The sequence below is a fragment of the Drosophila obscura genome, unplaced genomic scaffold, assembly GCF_018151105.1.
Source record: "Drosophila obscura isolate BZ-5 IFL unplaced genomic scaffold, ASM1815110v1 contig_165, whole genome shotgun sequence".
Lineage (NCBI taxonomy): Eukaryota > Metazoa > Arthropoda > Insecta > Diptera > Drosophilidae > Drosophila > Drosophila obscura.
Window position 1 is genome coordinate 2,431,820 of NW_024542752.1, and position 18,153 is coordinate 2,449,972.

General features: G+C 49.0%; 4 protein-coding genes across 4 annotated transcripts; 2 read left to right on the top strand and 2 right to left on the bottom strand.

Moving 5' to 3' along the window:
• The first annotated feature begins 1,588 nt into the window (after positions 1-1,588).
• LOC111066322 (multifunctional protein ADE2) lies at positions 1,589-3,932 on the top strand. The gene is made up of 5 exons (XM_022354831.2): positions 1,589-1,749; positions 1,811-2,014; positions 2,123-2,267; positions 2,737-2,849; positions 2,923-3,932. Exons 1-5 carry the CDS (start codon positions 1,734-1,736, stop codon positions 3,723-3,725), a joined length of 1,281 nt encoding a protein of 426 aa, XP_022210523.1. The 5' UTR covers positions 1,589-1,733; the 3' UTR covers positions 3,726-3,932.
• Positions 3,933-4,600: 668 nt separating this feature from the next.
• LOC111066315 (TBC domain-containing protein kinase-like protein) lies at positions 4,601-7,502 on the bottom strand. Its single transcript, XM_041591919.1, has 7 exons — positions 7,276-7,502; positions 6,601-7,195; positions 5,791-6,566; positions 5,504-5,710; positions 5,155-5,426; positions 4,796-5,087; positions 4,601-4,710 (listed from the first exon to the last, which is right to left on the bottom strand). The coding sequence occupies exons 1-7, from the start codon at positions 7,466-7,468 to the stop codon at positions 4,601-4,603; spliced, it is 2,445 nt and encodes an 814-aa protein (XP_041447853.1). The 5' UTR covers positions 7,469-7,502.
• A 565-nt stretch (positions 7,503-8,067) lies between these two features.
• On the top strand, positions 8,068-10,803 carry LOC111066319 (heparan-alpha-glucosaminide N-acetyltransferase). Its single transcript, XM_022354827.2, has 6 exons — positions 8,068-8,429; positions 8,555-8,691; positions 8,927-9,048; positions 9,103-9,277; positions 9,357-10,018; positions 10,099-10,803. The coding sequence occupies exons 1-6, from the start codon at positions 8,286-8,288 to the stop codon at positions 10,581-10,583; spliced, it is 1,725 nt and encodes a 574-aa protein (XP_022210519.1). The 5' UTR covers positions 8,068-8,285; the 3' UTR covers positions 10,584-10,803.
• Positions 10,804-10,812: 9 nt separating this feature from the next.
• Positions 10,813-17,910, bottom strand: LOC111066317. The gene is made up of 4 exons (XM_041591924.1): positions 17,779-17,910; positions 13,663-14,314; positions 13,297-13,591; positions 10,813-13,256 (listed from the first exon to the last, which is right to left on the bottom strand). Exons 2-4 carry the CDS (start codon positions 13,888-13,890, stop codon positions 11,959-11,961), a joined length of 1,821 nt encoding a protein of 606 aa, XP_041447858.1. The 5' UTR covers positions 13,891-14,314; positions 17,779-17,910; the 3' UTR covers positions 10,813-11,958.
• Between the last annotated feature and the right edge of the window lie 243 nt (positions 17,911-18,153).

Here is an 18,153-nt window from a genome sequence, read left to right on the forward strand (position 1 = left end):
AAAAAATTGGAAAATAAATTTAAAAATTAAAAAAAAAAACCAAAAAAATGTATTTATTTCTTATTGACAAAAGCTGACTGATATGAAACGAAAAATTGTAATTGCTCGCTGACAAAAGCTGACTGATATGAAACGAAAAATTATAATTGCTCGCTGACAAAAGCTGATTGATATGAAACGAATAATTTTTAATTGCTCGCTGACAAAAGCTGGCGGATATGAAACGTAAAATTATAAATACTCTCTGACAAAAGCTGACTGATATGAAACGAAACATTTTAATTGCTCGCTGACAAAAGCTGACTGATATGAAACGAATAATTTTAATTGCTCGCTGACAAAAGCTGACGGATATGAAACGTAAAATTATAAATACTCTCTGACAAAATCTGACTGATATGAAACGAAAAATTGTAATTGCTCGCTGACAAAAGCTGATTGATATAAAACGAAAAATTGTAATTGCTCGCTGACAAAAGCTGACTGATATGAAACAAAAATTTTAATTGCTCGCTGACAAAAGCTGACTCGCTGACAAAAGCTGACGGATATGAAACGAAAATTGTAATTGCTCGCTGACAAAATCTGACTGATATGAAACGAAAAATTGTAATTGCTCGCTGACAAAAGCTGATTGATATGAAACGAAAAATTGTAATTGCTCGCTGACATAAGCTGACTTATATGAAACGAAAAATTATAATTGCTCGCTGACAAAGGCTGATTGATATGAAACGAAAAATTATAATTGCTCGCTGACAAAAGCTGATTGATATGAAACGAATAATTTTAATTGCTCGCTGACAAAAGCTGACGGATATGAAACGTAAAATTATAAATACTCGCTGACAAAAGCTGACTGATATGAAACGAAACATTTTAATTGCTCGCTGACAAAAGCTGACTGATATGAAACGAAAAATTATAAATCCTCGCTGACAAAAGCTTAAATTCTTGTCACAGTTTCAAGATTTCCTGCTAATCGCTCATTATTTATTCCCAGTAGTCTGAATTGCTCTTGACAACCTATCCACAATCCTGATTACGATCCCAATCACATTTGGCCTGCGGAAAGCGTTTCCCCCTGTGGGGGAAAAAACAGAAACAAAAATATTTTTGTTTACCTTCCATATATGATGACGCGTCCATTATCACCGATTGATCTTTACCGGGGGAGGGGCCTGGCTGGAGGTTAGCAGCCAGCTGCCCAGTCTGGATGGTACTAGGGTACTAACCCAAACCAAAATTCTATTATGAGATAATTTGCTAACTTTGTTAAAAAGCAGAGATGGCCTTACGGAAAGAGCATGCAGCGCGAGCGAGAGCAATAAATCCACCAGCTTGACTTTCTTCAACGACTCTCGACTGTAGGGTAATTGAAAACCCGTTGCTATGCCTACGCTTCGCACGCCACACACACACACACACGCTGTCTGTAACATATGACAGTGTGTGGGTAGGGTGCGAGCGATAAGCTAAAAACATAAAGTCGTGGAAACCGTTCTGTCGGCGCACATTTCACTTTGAGCGAGTCTTCGACGCAGACCCACAACAGCAAGCGACTAAAAAAGGGGCAGAACGAGACAAAGAGAGACAGAGAGAGAGAGAAGCACACACGCGAATATCAAGCACAAAGACGAAGCGCGCAACACGTGAAAACAGTGGAAGAGAACGAAACATCAGAAACAAATTGAATTTAATTCGAATTAGTCAAAAAATTAGAAGCAAGAAAGATGACAGCTACATCGAGTAAGTGTATCCATTGAAAGCCACAACGGTATCGCTCTATATATCCATCGATTCCACATAGTTGAGGGCTATAAGCTTGGCACGGTGCTGATCGAGGGGAAGACCAAGCAGGTGTACGATCTGCCCGAGCATCCCGGTCTTTGCCTGCTGCTGAGCAAGGATCGCATCACTGCCGGCGATGGTGTCAAGGCCCATGACTTGGCCGGCAAGGCGGGGATCTCGAATACCACCAACGGCCAGGTATTTCGGCTGCTCAACGAGGCTGGTGAGTGTCCCCGTACCCGTACCCGCTCCCACCCAACCACAACTTTGTGTTTGTGTGTGTGATTGTGTTTGTGGAACTTATGTGGAACATTCATTCAACATTCAACAGGTATACGCACTGCCTATGTGAAGCATTGCGGTGAGAAGGCCTTCATTGCCCGTAAATGCGAGATGATACCCATCGAGTGGGTAACCAGACGCCTGGCCACTGGATCGTTCCTCAAACGCAATGTTGGCGTACCGGAGGGCTACAGGTTAGTGGCATACATGCCGAGGTTATCGGCACCATCGATCCCATCCCGCCGCCTATCAGCCATCGTTGACGTTTGACGCTGCTGCTGCTGCTGCTGCTGCCGCCGCCGCCGCCTGCAGTAAACAAATTTAACTGCAATCGATGCATTGCAACGAGGTCAACGACTACCAACAACTGTCCCGATAAGCATCTATCTCCCATCGCATCACATTGATCCCCGCATCGCCGCGAATAACATTGCAAAAGTCATCGACGAGGCAAGACGAAAACCATTCCGCATGCAAATCGTTTCTAAGTTTCGTCAGAAGAATTTTGATTTCAAATCGAATGCAAAGAACATTTTCACACGATTTTCAAGTGCAATCAATATTAACCGATTTACCCATCATCGAATTATTTAGTTACTATATTCAATCTGATTGTCCGCTCATTCCGTAAATCCCAATCCGAACCTTTATTTTATTCGCTAGATTCTCACCGCCCAAACAGGAGACCTTCTTCAAGGACGACGCCAACCACGATCCCCAGTGGAGCGAGGAGCAGATAATCTCAGCCAAATTCGAACTTAATGGCCTCTCAATTGGTAAGCAGCACACTTCAGGCGAACCATCGCAATCGAATCACAAACGTAACTTATGCCTGAATACTTGAAATAGGCCAGGATGAGGTGGACATTATGCGACGAACGACTCTGCTGGTCTTTGAGATACTGGAGCGGGCCTGGCAGACAAAGAACTGTGCGCTGATCGACATGAAGGTGGAGTTTGGCATCGATGCCGATGGCAACATTGTGCTCGCCGACATTATAGACTCGGACTCGTGGCGCCTCTGGCCAGCGGGCGACAAGCGCCTGATGGTGGACAAGCAGGTGTACCGCAATCTCACATCGGTCACGTCCAGTGATCTCGACGCGGTGAAGCGCAACTTTATCTGGGTGTCGGAGCAGCTGGCGGATATTGTGCCGCGCAAGGACCATCTGGTTGTGGTGCTCATGGGCAGCGCCTCGGACACCTCGCACAGCGAGAAGATCGCCACCAGCTGCCGCTCCCTGGGCCTCAACGTGGAGCTGCGCGTCACCTCTGCCCACAAGGGACCGGAGGAGACGCTTCGCATCGTTCGCGAGTACGAGTCGGTGATGAACAACCTAATTTTTGTGGCGGTGGCCGGACGGTCCAATGGACTGGGACCTGTCTTATCGGGCAGCACCAACTATCCGGTGATCAACTGCCCGCCCGTCAAGTCTGACAACATGCAGGTGGATGTCTGGTCCAGCCTGAATCTGCCCTCGGGCCTTGGCTGTGCCACCGTGCTCTATCCGGAGACGGCGGCCCTTCATGCCGCCACCATTCTGGGCCTGGGCAACTTCATGATCTGGTCCAAGCTGCGCGTCAAGAGCCTCAATAACTTCATCACCCTCAAGAAGGCCGACAAGGAGCTGCGCGGCGTACGCAGTGCCTAAGTGAGCGGTCGAGCCGAGCGAGCTTCAACCACATTTCCACATCGTTTCCCGTTCGTTTTGCATTTCTTTTGAATCTTCTGCTTTTTTTTTTTCTTTGTATACCCTTTTCTTACTTTTCTAGTGTTAGGCATAGCATGACTCGAGCTAGGTATACCCTGTATAGTCGTAGGGCATCAAGAACTAATAAATAAAAATCACAAAAAATAATTATGAAAACTTGTTTACTTTTGGCCAGGAAGGGAAGTGGATCCAAGGGACTTTTTCTTCTGCCCGAATCTGAACGATTTGTTCAGTTTTCATTTAATGGAACTATGATCTATATTCTCCCGTATAATCAATAATCTATAGCCATTTCTGTCTGTCTCGTCAGTGCATGCCCAGACTCGTGTTTGGTGTCCATGCATTTGACTTTGCTCTTAATTGGATTTAATTTTCTCTGTGTTGATGATCCCAAGAATATTTATACCCAAGGATGCTGGGGTTGGATGGACTTTCCCTTTTCCTTTAAATTCAGCTCTAAAAGGGACGCAAAATACATAGTAAAATATGTGGAACGGGCAGTCCGTTCAAAGTACTCTACTAGGATATCTACTAGGATCCCCAGTATCAATCGAGTAATAAAACACACACACAGTTCAAAGGTTATAAATATTACATATTACACATACATATGTATACAATACATCAAATATACGAAAAGTATATAGCATTTATAAAATATTATCAATATGGTACAGTGCGCTTAGGCTAGACGAAGAGGAAGGATGGGGGAGCGATGAGGCTGACAAAAGTTGTGGTAGCAGCGACACAGATGCGAGAGAGAGAGAGAGGGGGGGAGGAGGATACATATGGGCTAGGCTAGGCGGTTCGATCGATCAATTCGAGATGAGTATATTTGGCTCGATGGAATGCAGGACATTGAATCCCTTGTGTAGAATGCAAGTGCGTTGGACGCCGCAGGCCACCAGAAAGTGCGAAAACTGTAAAATGGAAACGCATAAGGATATGGATACGGAAACGTAAAACGGAATAGGGTTTGATGGATGTAGTTTTGTGCTGCTCACCTCCACTGCATTTCTGATGAATGATGCTCACACAGACCACAATCCGTCCGCGCAGCTGCGCCTCCAGCTGTGGTACATTTAGCGCCTCCAGACGCTGCTCGCCCAGCTGCACCGTGGCGAACGGTATGTTGATGCTGTGCGGCACATGCACATGTCCGTAATCCACCACGCTGCGCAGATCGATGAGGGCCAGATCGGCGGGTGAATGGAGCAGCAGATGCTGCACATCTTTGGCACTAATGCGGGGACACTGCTCAAGCTGCAGATGCTTCAGCTCCACATCAGTCAGACCAATATCCTGCCAAAATATCAAAAAGGAAGAGTTTGGTCCGAAGCTCGTGAACAGAAACAGAGAACACACAAACCAGAGACTGGGGCGGCTGGGAGCGCAGGGCGTGCTGGCGGTGCGTTATGCTCTTTGGCGTCGCCTCGTACATCTTCTGTGACTCGATCACACAGGTCTCCATCACGATGTCGGGCAGATCGGAGAAGAGCAGTATGCATTCGTTGAAGCCCGAGTCGAGCAGCGTGCTCCTCAGCTGGCGCAGAATGGCGATGCCGATGAACAGCGGATACGAGCTATCGCCCAGCATCAGCTTGTCCCACAAGTGCAGGATCTTGTGCAGCGGAAACACATCTACAAAAGAATATATAGACAGTTAGGGGCTAGACCTGTCCCATGGCGGGGCGGGTGATGTGGGAGGAGAAACTCACGAGAGAACATGGTAAGGAACCAGGGAATGGCAAAGAGCTCCGGAATGAAACTGATGCTGGACAAATGCTGGGCAAGGAGCGGCTCATGGAAGGCTGTTAGCTGCGAGAACTTGCTCAGATACTCCTTGATGATGGCCGAGTTATCCTTGAGGAAGAACCAGTGCAAGTACTTCGGTATGAATCGGAAAAGGCTCAAAAAGGCCAACTCTGCAAGTGGCCAAAAAGCCAAAGGAAACAAAAAACGTATGATCCACAGCTTCGGCGTATCGCAGTATCCCCGCACTCACCCTCATCGTTGAAGTTCAGATAGAGAAATGGTGCCGTGAGCGAGTCCAGTCCCTGCCAGTAGACATACTGTGGATGGGCCGTCACCCAGGCCTTGAGCAGGCGCCGCAGCTTCCGGTGGCCGTCCGGCGACGACAACAGCTCATCGTACTGATGGCATCGCGGAATGTCCACCTCGATCTGCCTGTCCGTGGATGTGGGCGTGAACTTGTCAATCTTGCCATAGCCGCTGTTGGGCACCACCTCCAGCAGTGCCGCCCAGACGGCGCCACGCAGCAGCGGCGGAATATCGATGGCCGCCTCCCGCTGCAACAGCTCGGCCGTGTACGGATAGGCCTGCAGCAGGCGGGCGAACAGGCGCACGCGATGGAACTGGTACTCAATGTCGCGCTCTCGAATGACCAGCGGCAGTTGTTGCAGTTCGAGGACAAACTGCTGATGCTGGAACGAGAAGCGGGGCGAGTGGAGCAGCGGGAAGTAGACGCAGGCCGGCAGCTGGCTGAGACGCTGCAGCAGGGCCTGCAGCTTGAGGGGCACCACGCGATCGTCCATCAGGTGGGACTGGCTGCGGGTCGGACAGACGCTGGCTCCGTTCAGACGCACGATCTGTGGTAGGCCCAGGATGGGCGCCTCGCTGCGGATGAGGCCCTCCTTTTTGAGCTCCGCCTGGACATCCCCGCCGGCCAGCTGCCACAGGTGATAGATTTGCGACAGCGGACACCGCAGAAGCAGCGGCAGCGGCGGCAGATGGGACTCTGGCTGCTGTTTTGGACTCATCCTTTTTGGCCTTCTGCCGTTCCCGCTGTGCCTGCAGGATGCCCGCGAAGCATTTGTTGGCCAGCAGCTCCCTGGGCAGTGGTCGCTGGCCGGGACTGGCATGGAGACATTCCTCCAGCAGCTGACGCAGTCCAGCGTCCATGTTCTGGTAGATCTCGAAGCACTGATGCTCCCGTGCGATCTTCTCCAGCACATTGTTGCTCCTGCCGAATGAGAGTATTTTTCTGACTACATTGGAGATTTTCAGCTTTGGCCAGAGCTGCAGCCCCAGCACCAGCTCCGCCACAAGCATGGCCAGGGCCCACACATCGCTCTTGACGTTGCCATTGAGGCCAAGCAGTCGTTCCGGCGCCATGTAGCGGATGTTGCCAATGGGAAACGGCACATAGGCACCGCCTTTGGTCATAAAGTAGAGGCCGTAGTTGAAGAGCTTCAGTCGTCCGTCCGGTGCAATGAGAATGTTCTTTGGCTCCAGGTTGTGGGCCACCAGATAGTGCTGGCTGAGGACATTGATGCCGCAGGCCACCTGGTAAAAGATGCGCAAGATTTGTGCGAGACTGAGCGGGGGGTGTCGCTTCACATGCTCCTCCAGGGAGCAGCCCACGTACTCCGAAACGACAATGGTGCGTTCTGAAATGAAATGAATCTCCATACGAGTCAGAGGATTGTACACAACGTGGGTGTCGGGTCCTTTGGTTAGTTTTAGTTACCATGCTTGCCACGAATGACGTCCAGATACTGGCATAGGTGCTCATCCTGCACCTCCTTCAGCCGCTGGGCACGCCCCAGAATCGCTATCGAATTGGGTGTGAGCGGCAAGCCATTGCTGCCGCAGACATCGCCCGGATGCAGTTTCGCAAAGAAGGTGACGGCGCACAGGCGTGTCTCGGGTTTGATGGCCATTGATGGGGAGGGGGTGGGCGGATGGATGGCTGGCTGGCAGGCTGGCAGAAACCTAATTCCTTCCTTCCGCTCTCGCTCTTGCTCTCTTTCGGTATTGGTGGAATCAATTCTCAAGCAGGCAGCGGCAGCAACAATTATTGGAAACGGTGTCCGGTCCGCAGAGCGAACAGCTGTTTGGCGTTGCCACCCCAGGCATACGCCCCCTCCTTAAATAGCCGCCAATACTGTTATTTTAAAATATCAGTGGGAAATGTCTGACAGCTAACCAATTAATCGAGGAACTAATGCGTATTCATATACTTTTAAGAATTGGAACACAATTATAATATAAATGTATCAAAAATCCACGCAGCTGTAAAGAGCGATGGAGGCTACACCAAAATCCGCCCACAGCAAATAAATGTGTAAAATTCTGACTCATTGCGTGGGGGCCAAGGGCAGGCATTATTTTTTTAAACTAAAATCTATCAAATAAAAGCCACGCCACAGTCAATTTATTAATTTTTTGATAAATGCGAAATGCTTTTACCCATCTGGCCACTCTTCAGAGTGCACAACTGTGGACATTGCCCAGCACTGAGTTTCGTTTCGTTTACTGTTACAGTTGTTGTTGTTGTTGCGCTAATCCACTTGCGAATTAAGTTTTATTGCGCACTCGAAATTGTTTCCATATGTTTGCACCCAAGATGCCGCTCTCCAGCTATTAATTCTGACTAGTCAGGCTGAGTCGGTCGCCAGTAACGCCGAGCGGGCCCCCCTCTGAGGCTGTCGTTGCATTGATAACATTTGACAACGGCTTGGATTTGACCCAGAAAATATGTCGCTGCTGGTGGAATACACTGATCCGGAGTGGCGCGGTCTGAACATACGCGCCCTCGCCGTCGACCAGGCCTACATGTACCTGCAGTCGGAGTATGCGGAGCCCAGTTATCTCTATACGCTTTCCGACGAGTGCTATACAGTTGAGTATCATCCACTAATTTACGAGTATTGGATCGACCAATTTGGATCGGTTTCACTCTTGCATCGATGACAATTAATGAACTCGCCATTATCCCGATCTCCCCTCCTCTACCCTCACCCCAGTGCCCATACACCAAAGTGAAAGCGCTGCCCGCCGCTGGCAGCGGACAGCAGTTGGAGCCGTTACAGCTGAGCACGGCGTACGCTTTAAATTTCAAAATCTTTCAACACGATCAGGGTCGCTATGCCTACGAGAATGTGTGAGTACACACCACCATACATACAGTACGTGCATGTTTGTTCTTTTGGTTTGCATGTGTTGGCTTATAGCCGTTACAGCCTACTGGTAGGCAGCTAAGTAACTAGTGCCACTCTTCAGTGGGCGTTTAATCGAAATAACTTAATTATGTGAATAATTGTGGCACTTGAGGCAATTGGCAGCTATCAAAGCTGTTCTACACTTCAAATTTAATCAGATTCCCGCCCAACCCATAGCTCTTCACTCTGCTGGCTGCGCCGCACCGATCTGCAGGAGTTCGGAGTCTACAATCTGACGCTGCTGGCCAACGGCACCTGTGACTTTGCCGTGGACAAGCCGGGCGTGCCCATCAACTATGGTAAGTGCTCCTCTGTGCCCTCAATCCACTGATCCTTAAGCTATCTCTTTGCAGCATTCCTTTCCGTGTTCGTGCTGGTGGCCGCCATGCTAATCCTCTTGAAGTTGGGAAGCTGCGCCTGGCGTTGCTATCGCTACGATGAGGCTGATGCTGCGGCGGACAGCATTGGGGCCGCTGCCGCAAAGGCCACGCAGCGTAAGCGAATGCGAAGTCTGGACACGTTTCGCGGGTAACTGACGGCCTCCCCCCCTGCGTCTGAAGGGGCCTTCCACTGATAATAATACTGACCAGGTTTTGCGCTTCCACAGGCTGTCCATTGTTCTGATGATATTCGTGAATAGCGGGGGCGGCGGCTATGCGTGGATCGAGCATGCCGCCTGGAACGGGCTGCATCTCGCCGATCTGGTCTTCCCCTCCTTCCTGTGGATAATGGGCGTCTGCATACCGCTATCGGTCAAGGCGCAACTGTCGCGCGGCAACAGCAAGGCCCGCATCTGTCTGCGCATCCTCTGGCGCTCCATCAAACTCTTTGCCATCGGCCTCTGCCTCAACTCGATGAGCGGCCCCGCGCTGGAGCAACTGCGTCTCATGGGTGTGCTGCAGCGGTTCGGAATCGCCTTCCTTGTTGTTGGCATCCTGCACACCCTCTGCAGCCGTCGGGAGCAGGTCCAGCCACAGCGCGCCTGGCATCGGGCCATCTACGATGTCTGTCTGTTCAGCGGGGAGCTGGCCGTACTGCTCGCCCTGATCGCCGCTTACCTGGGCCTAACCTTCGGCCTGCCTGTGCCCGGCTGTCCGCGCGGCTATTTGGGGCCGGGCGGCAAGCACGATCTGGCTGCCCATCCGCACTGCATTGGCGGCGCCGCTGGCTATGTGGACCTGCAAGTCCTGGGCAATGCACACATCTACCAGCATCCCACGGCCAAGTATGTGTACGATTCCAGTGCCTTCGATCCGGAGGGCGTCTTTGGTGAGTCTCCAATCTCTTCAGAACCACCCACCACGTATCTAATTCCGTCTGTATTTCTGTGTCCCCCACCCCCACCGCAGGCTGTCTTCTGAGCATTGTCCAAGTACTTTTTGGCGCCTTTGCCGGTCTCACGCTGCTCGTCCATCCCACCTGGCAGAGCCGCATTCGACGCTGGCTGCTCCTCTCGATGCTCCTGGGCCTCGTGGGCGGCGCCCTGTGCGGTTTCTCCCGGGAGGGTGGCATCATACCCGTGAATAAGAACCTCTGGTCGCTCTCCTTTGTGCTTGTCACCGTCAGTGTGGCCCTTCTGCTGCTTGCGCTCCTCTACTACATCATCGATGTCCGTGACGGCTGGTGGTCTGGCTGGCCCTTCTCCGAATGCGGCATGAATGCCATCATCATGTACGTGGGCCATTCAGTGCTGCACAAGATGCTGCCCTGGCACTGGCGTCTCGGGGCCATGAACACCCACTTTGTGCTGCTGCTCGAGTGCACGTGGAACACTCTCCTCTGGATGGGCATTGCCCTCTACCTGGACGCACATGAATTTTACTACAGCTTGTAGCCCACACATTCGATTTTATAGCTCATTTTGTACCCAATAAAAATGTTTATCCATTTTGTCTGTCATTCTGCCAACAAGAATACAAAACAAGTTAAGAGTTTCGGTACCCCAAACGGCGCATAATGGTTGCGATTGCTTGGAGGTTAAACCATCCTTTTTCTGAATGAATCTGGGAACCGGAAAATATATATGTATAAATAAAACAATTGTGTGAATATTATTTTGGAAATGTTTTTTTTAAATTTTATTCCTAGGCTTAGAAAACATTCATTTGCCTTTTTAACGCTCTATTAATGGATGTTTCTTCTTTTTTGTTTTTTTTGTTGTATTTTGTATTTCGTTATTTCGAGGCGCATTCCTAAGGCTACATTTTTGTGAGTGGGGGGGGGTCGGGTGTGATTGCTTCTCCTCTCTCGATCGAGGATCGTGGGTGGATCCTCCTTTGCAGAGCTTTACATCTCTCTCTCTCTCTCTGTTCTCTCGACTACATACTACTAGGGCACTGTACTACTACTACTACATACACATCTGAACTACTACGAATATATATATATATATGTATATATCTATATTAAATGCCGTCTGTTTTCTCCAAAAATGATTGCAGCAAAACAAACACGAGAAACACACGCACTTTTCCATCCAAGGTACTAGCTACTGTCCAAAACGAGACAGCGCCTTCCCACACTCATGAATAACGGTATTTAACCTGTATCAGGCTGTGGAGGAGCAAGCGAGATGCCTATTTTGCGCGGCTTCGAATCAAATTAGACAAACAAAAATTAAAGGAAAACACCATAGACAGAGAGCGGTCTTAATCTTATTTACATAAACTAATCTCTAAATTAGGATTTTGCATATGAATATATTAAGGGGTTGCCGGGGGGCGGGAGCAGGAGTGGACTGAGTATTTATCTATAATTAGTTTGCCATCGAAAAGTACAAAAAAAATTAAATCAAAAAAAATTGAATGTGTCACAAAAAAAAACGTATTATTCTCGACTCAGCATCATCCATTCGTTCATCGTGTACTACAAAAATATTACTCGTTGGTAAAACATTTGATGCTGCTCTGCGTGAATCAACCGTATAAATCGTGTGCTGCATATGTACAAATGCTGTGGCGTCTCTCAATCTCTCAATAAATATATATAAATCGTTTCTCCGTCGCTTAAGATATGTAAAATATGAATAGGGGTTACAAAAAAAAATATATATATTATTAATATATTCGTATTAAATAGTTTTGTTTTGTTTTAAAGTAATAGATCAACAAGTTGGCCACCAAGTCCCTGTACCTCCCTGCCCACCCATTGGTTGGTTGGTTGGTTGGTTCCTCCGTCTCGCTCTCGTTCCTGGCCTGGGTGCTGCTCATTTAGATCTTTGCATTTGCGGAGGGTGGGGGGATTGCTGCCACAGCCGCCTGGCCAATAAATTTTGCCGGCTTGACGAGTATAAATTTGGGATTGGCTGCCGATACAGCCACAGTGGCGGTGGCAGTGGCGGTGGCATTGGCACCCTTCTTGGCCGGTGTTATGGTCACCGTGCTGGGGGCTATGGCATTCATGGCGGCCGTCTGATTGCTGGCAGCCAGCGAAGAGGCCGGCAGTATGGTGGTCACCCCGTTCTCATGCTGAATGGTGTTGGCATTGTTGAATATTGCACGAATCTTATTACTATTCCCCTGAGATCCTCCAACGACATTGATTTTCAGTGCAGCTCCAGCGACGATTTTATCTCCAGCGGCCACCACCACCTCGGGCGACTTCTGACGCTGCTGGACCATTCTGGCGCTAAACTCATTGCCGGCCAGCACAAGGTTCTGGGTCTGACCAGTTATGGGCAGGCCGCTGGCCAGTATCAGCTGCATGCCACCAGCCGTGGTGACGCCGCGCTGCTTCTGCTCGTCCGTGGGGGGACTGACGTTTGATTTGCGCTCGAGGACATGCTCATCGAAGCCCGAGTCCCAGGAGTTGTCGTTGAATTTGGTGGCCACCGACGACGAGGTCGAGCAGTTGGACGACGAGGATAGCGACGAGGGTGAAGCCGCGCCCACGGATGTGGTGGTCATGCCCGGATGCAGGCTCGCGGTGGCCATCGTGGAATGTGGCAGTGGCAGAGCCAGAGTCGTGGCTTCAGTCTTGTTCAGTGGAATGGGACTTATTCTATGGATATCGCCCTGTGGAAACGACTCCGATTGTCGCTTAAAGAACAAATGATGCTTCTTCATGGCCGGCATCGGATTTGTCACAATATTTTCTTGCTTTTGTGATGGAGCTTGAATCGAAACTGGGGCTGCAGCTGCAGCTGGAGCCCCATTTGGCTTGGCGGCTGTGGCGGCGGCTGCAGCGGCGGCTTCGGCTGCCATCTCCGCCTGCTGCCGCCTGAGGCGCTGGTGCTTCTCGCATGGCTTGTAAAGCATCGGATCGATGATATAGCAACACATGCCAAGAGTCAGACTCTGGAAGACGGTGCCGCAGCAGACCTCCAATCGTATCAGATCGCTCTCTTCGAAGAACGGCACATTGTCCACGGCCCGTCGATTCTTTTTGGGCGACAGCTGGCAGCGTCGCTTGCTGCCCGTGAGCTTTAGCCGCTTGCTGGTTTGCCCTTGCTCGGCCTGGGCTGCGGTCGCTGCTGCCGTGCGCTTTCTGGTCTGATAGGGAGCCGCCAGAATCGCTTTAGCACCCCCACCCGTAGTCGGTAACGGGCACTGGTAATTGCTCCTCGTCGTTGCTCTCGTTGGAGTCGCTCTGCTGGTGCTCGGAGGCGGGCGAGGAGCTGCTGGGACGTGGATGGCCCCTAGCTACTGGTTCCGCTGCTACTGCTCCTGGAACGGCTGTTATCTTGCCCTTGCGATTCTTCTTAAAGATCTTCGCAAACTTCTCGGGTATAAAAGAGCTGCCACTGGAGCCGCCGCTGCCTCCTGCGTCTCCAGCTTCTGCGTTCTCGCGCTTCTTCTGTTTGGCCATGGACTTGGTGCCGGGACCAGCTCGGGCATCCACCACCTGTCAAAGGAAACAGAGAATTAGTAAAACGAGTCTTTTCAGTGGTAGATTTTTATTCTCTTGGCACTTACATGACCCCAATGGCGCTTGCTGCCGACGGGCAGGCGCTTGAAGCGCTTCACAAGCAGCACGCACGCGTTGCAGATTTCGCCATTGCGCGGCTCCTGTAGGTTGAAGCACAGCACCGACTCCTTCTCGTATTTGCGGGAGGCCGTGAAGCGAGAGCTGCTCGACTTGGCCCGGCAGATGCAACAGCCGTCGGCGGAGCGGTAAACGCGTGGTTTATGGAAGCTGAACATTTTGTGTATTCCTTCGCTTAAGATATGCTTACAAAATGTGGATTTCCTTCTTCTCCCTCTCGTCGGTTGAATGCTTTTATTTGTATTGAAGTTTCTTTTTGTTAGCCTAGTCTCACTATTTTCACTTGTCTTTTAATGTTTTATGTGTGTGTGTGTGTCTGTCTGTGGGTGGATGGGTAGGTTGATTGTTTGTGCGTTCTTGCGCGCTTTTATATGTTAGTGTGTGTGTGTGTGTGTGTGTGTATCTGTGTGCGTCTGTTGCGTGCATTCACTGTAATTTTGTTAGTGTTATTTCTTGGCGACAATTGGATTTATACTGATTCGAAGCTCGTTCACAATCAACAGCCATTTCTTGCGATTAACTGTTGTTTGCTGCATTTGTGACCTTTTATCCTTCGTCGTCGTCGGCGTCGGGCGTTGCGATCTAAACAACAGAGTGAGAAAGAGAATTCAAGTTAGAAACGGTTAAAACATATGACCACACTGCAGTGTTGACTAACGTTTGCACACAGCCGACAGCTGGCAGCGTTTCTTTGCACTGCTCTGCCTGCGTCGCTTTATTACAACATAAACTGCAATTCCAATTCAAAATTAAATTCAACGCCGATCGAAAAATCTTTGTACAATGCTTCCGTTTCGAAAACCGGTTCAGCACGAAATGTCTTAAATGTCTTATCAACATTCAATAAGTAGTACATATATATTTGACGCAGTGTTAATTAAATTTAGCAAACATGTTTTCAACAGCAATAAGATCAATGGGAGTAAGCGGGTGAGATAGCTAAGCCACGCGCGCGCTCAAATACATACGCTAATGAACACACACACACGAATGTATTTATATATGTATATCTGAAGCGCAATTTTTTGTTGCCTGGCAATACCACTTATGTACGTGTGAGTGCAAGTTTTTGGGGACGCGCGCCGCATAAACAAAACACAGCGCGAAAAAGGGACACACGCACACACACACATACACAGTGGATTGAATTTAAAGCGCGCTCTCTCGTTGCGTTGCACTCGCAGCGAGTGACGTGACTTTTGATACGGCTGGCTGCTAGGCATACCCTCCCCTCCCCGCTGCCAACACTTCCACAGAGCCATTGATGTTGTTTTTGAAAATCTGATTTTCGTTTGGGTACAAAAGTGCGTGAGCGTCTATGTACGTGTACGTGTGTGCACCGGCTAAGCATATGTGTGCGTGCATAAGTTGAGCATTTTTTTTCATTGCTCAAACGCTTGAAATGAATGTTTGTATGTGTGTGTTTTTGGAAGGTGAAAATATGCATTAACAGGTTTCCAAACATTTTCTTGTTGCTATTATTAACACACATAGCTTGCCTGCGCCCCCCACTATCCGTGTGCACTCACTCTCGAGGAAAAAATGATTTACCTGACTTTAAAATGGCCTAAACTGATCGGCTTTCTGCTAAATGCGGCGACACTTATTTCATTACACAAAACACTTTAGTACTTTTCGATTTAGTGTGAATAGGATTCCGGCGACAGTGCGAAATATACAAAATATGCGCGGCGGTAAGAGCTCCGGCTAAAACGCGTCTGCACACAAGAAACACAAAGGCAAAGTGATGAAGAAGTGTGTGCGAGCGAGAGATTGGGCAGCGCAAAGAGAATGCAGTGATAACGCAAGCGAGCAGCTGAGCCGTGTCTCTCTCCGTCTCCCTTCCACTCGTGTGCAGTGCGTGGTCGTGTGTACGTGAGAATGCGCGTAGCTAAAATTCCGGTTGTATTTACAGCGATACAACAGATACAGATAGAGCAGGACAGCACCGGCCAGAAAGAGATACACAGAGAGAGAAGCGAAGCAAGAGAGCAGTAGAAACAACAATTTGCATAACATTCACTGTTCGGCGGGAGGCGTACGCAGAGTTGCCACCTGATAGATTCAAAATGTTAATTGAAAAATATGTCGTTCTTTTGTTAGGCTCCGCTGCTGTTCTGTTGTCGTTCTCCCCAGACTTTTGTGCCAGGCCAGCCATTGCTTTCGTTTTCATTGTTTCATTCTGCGGATTTGCATTGTTCCGATAAAGGCAAAACGTGCACCAAGCGAACGGGGAACGGGCAGAGCTGATAAAGCAATAACCGCAGCGCAGCTACATATATATGTGTTGGATGATTTTATGAAGCTTTCCCCCGCAGGTTTAAATATAGACCCCCCCTTGCAACACAACACCTACGCTGGGGCACAGTGGCAGTGTCATACGTGACAAACAAGACGTATACACATAGATCTCTAGCATATGTCAAATGTATGTAGGTTCAAGAACGGCTCTGGAGCGGTTCTGGAACGGTTACGACGCTGGCGGCCCCTGATGTAAGTCGAATTGGTGTAGTGGCAACGCTGTGCCCGCTGAGACAGCTGCGTTCGATGTAACCACTTTACAACACTGACCTCGTAATGTTGTCCGAGCTGCGAAAATGCTCTGCATTATTGCTGTTATTGAACTATGGGGCGAAAGTGGCCGTAACACACAGGTGTGTGTGCGTGTGTATGGATGTACTACGTGCCTTTCGGGGCACACGCACAACCGAAATTTAACAGAGAGGAGGCCAAAATCTAGGTCGTCGCTGCCCGCCTGGCGCTGGGATGCCAGCAAGTGGCCGCAAAATTGAAATCAAAACAAAATGCAAGACGCATACACATACACATAAGAAAACAGGCACACGGACTGGACTGGATTGCTACTCGGCTTTGGGCATTGCGAATAACAAACTGTACTTTGTGCAAAATTGAACGTGTAATTTAATTGAGTGGCGGAGCGGACGGGACTGGGACTCTCCCAAGAGAACATTGTGGGGGCGGGTCGTGAGAGAGACAGAGAGGAAAGCAAATGCTTGAAAGAAGTTTTGTTTTGTGTCTTTCACGCACTCGAAAACATATGTATACATATGTATATGTGCATACAAACACACGTACAGAGTGCTGGCAAACAAGGTCAACGCGTTTGTGTGGCACGCACTAAAATCAACTTTCCTACGTTTTTAGGCCTCCCCGCCGGCAGAAAGTGAAAGACAACTCGGGAGGTTGTCTTATTGGAATAATCTCATAAGAATGTGAAAACATCAGCAGCGGCGGCAGCATGAAACAGGTTGTCGGGGCGGGCGATTTAACAGTTATAACACATTTGTATGGACATATGTATGTACATGTACACAAAGAAGCATTTGCACCGGTAAATGGAGTGATATGATAGCGTAATACACAAAACTGAAACCGAACCGAACCGAAATTAAATAAGGAAAAAAGAAAGTCAATATCTGAACTTGGGTTTTATTTGATATTTGCCAATGTTTTGAATAACTATTATTTGCTACACTGGATCCCGGACGTGGCGGGGGGAAGCAGCGTAAGTGGAAGTGGGTTTGCAAGCAACAGACAGACAAGGAGAGAGAGAGACGGGCACTGTTAAGTAATAGATTACACTGAGCTCTCCGCTGTAAGTATGTGTGAGCGGGCGAGTGCAGGCTAGTGCAGAGAAAGCGCGCGCAAAACTAAACAAAGAATGGACAATGGAAAATGTTTTGTGCCACTTCTTTCGACCCTTTCGCTCGCATTTCCACACAATTACAATCGCCAACGAAATTGTTTGTTGGCTCGAGGCCGCCTCACATCGCCATTGAAAGAGTTCAAGAGGCAGGCGGCGGCAGATACATTTGATTATAGCCAAGTGAAGGTCAACCAGCAACACTCAATTTGTTGTTCAAATCGTAGCACACACGCACACAAACACAAGATTGGTTTTGTCTGCCTGTTGAAATGAAATGGCATCGCACAATATTCTGCATCGTTTTTTGGGAAGTGCGTTTACATATGTATGTATGTATGTATGCATGTGTGTGGTTGAGTATACTATAATTTGCATTTACCTGTTTATTCTCTTGTCGCAGCCTGAACCTGATGAACTTCTCACTTTTATGTATGCACTTTTTGACTTTATCAACGTTTGATGAATTTGGTTTTGGATTTTTTCGGCAAAACGCACGACGATACCGAGACGGATATTTGATACTAGAGGTGTCAAACCATCGGGGAGACGCGCGGCCCCGCGGGCGCACGGGGGCGTCGGCGGGGGCCGCCTGCCGCGGTGGCTCCACAAGCTAAGGCTGGTAATTTGGCCCTCTAGACGGAACGGGCCAACACATCGTGCAGCTCTATTTGATACTGCTAACGCGATGCTAGGGATGGGATGTACAATACATGTTGACATATCAATTTATCGATATATATAGGTGATATTTTTT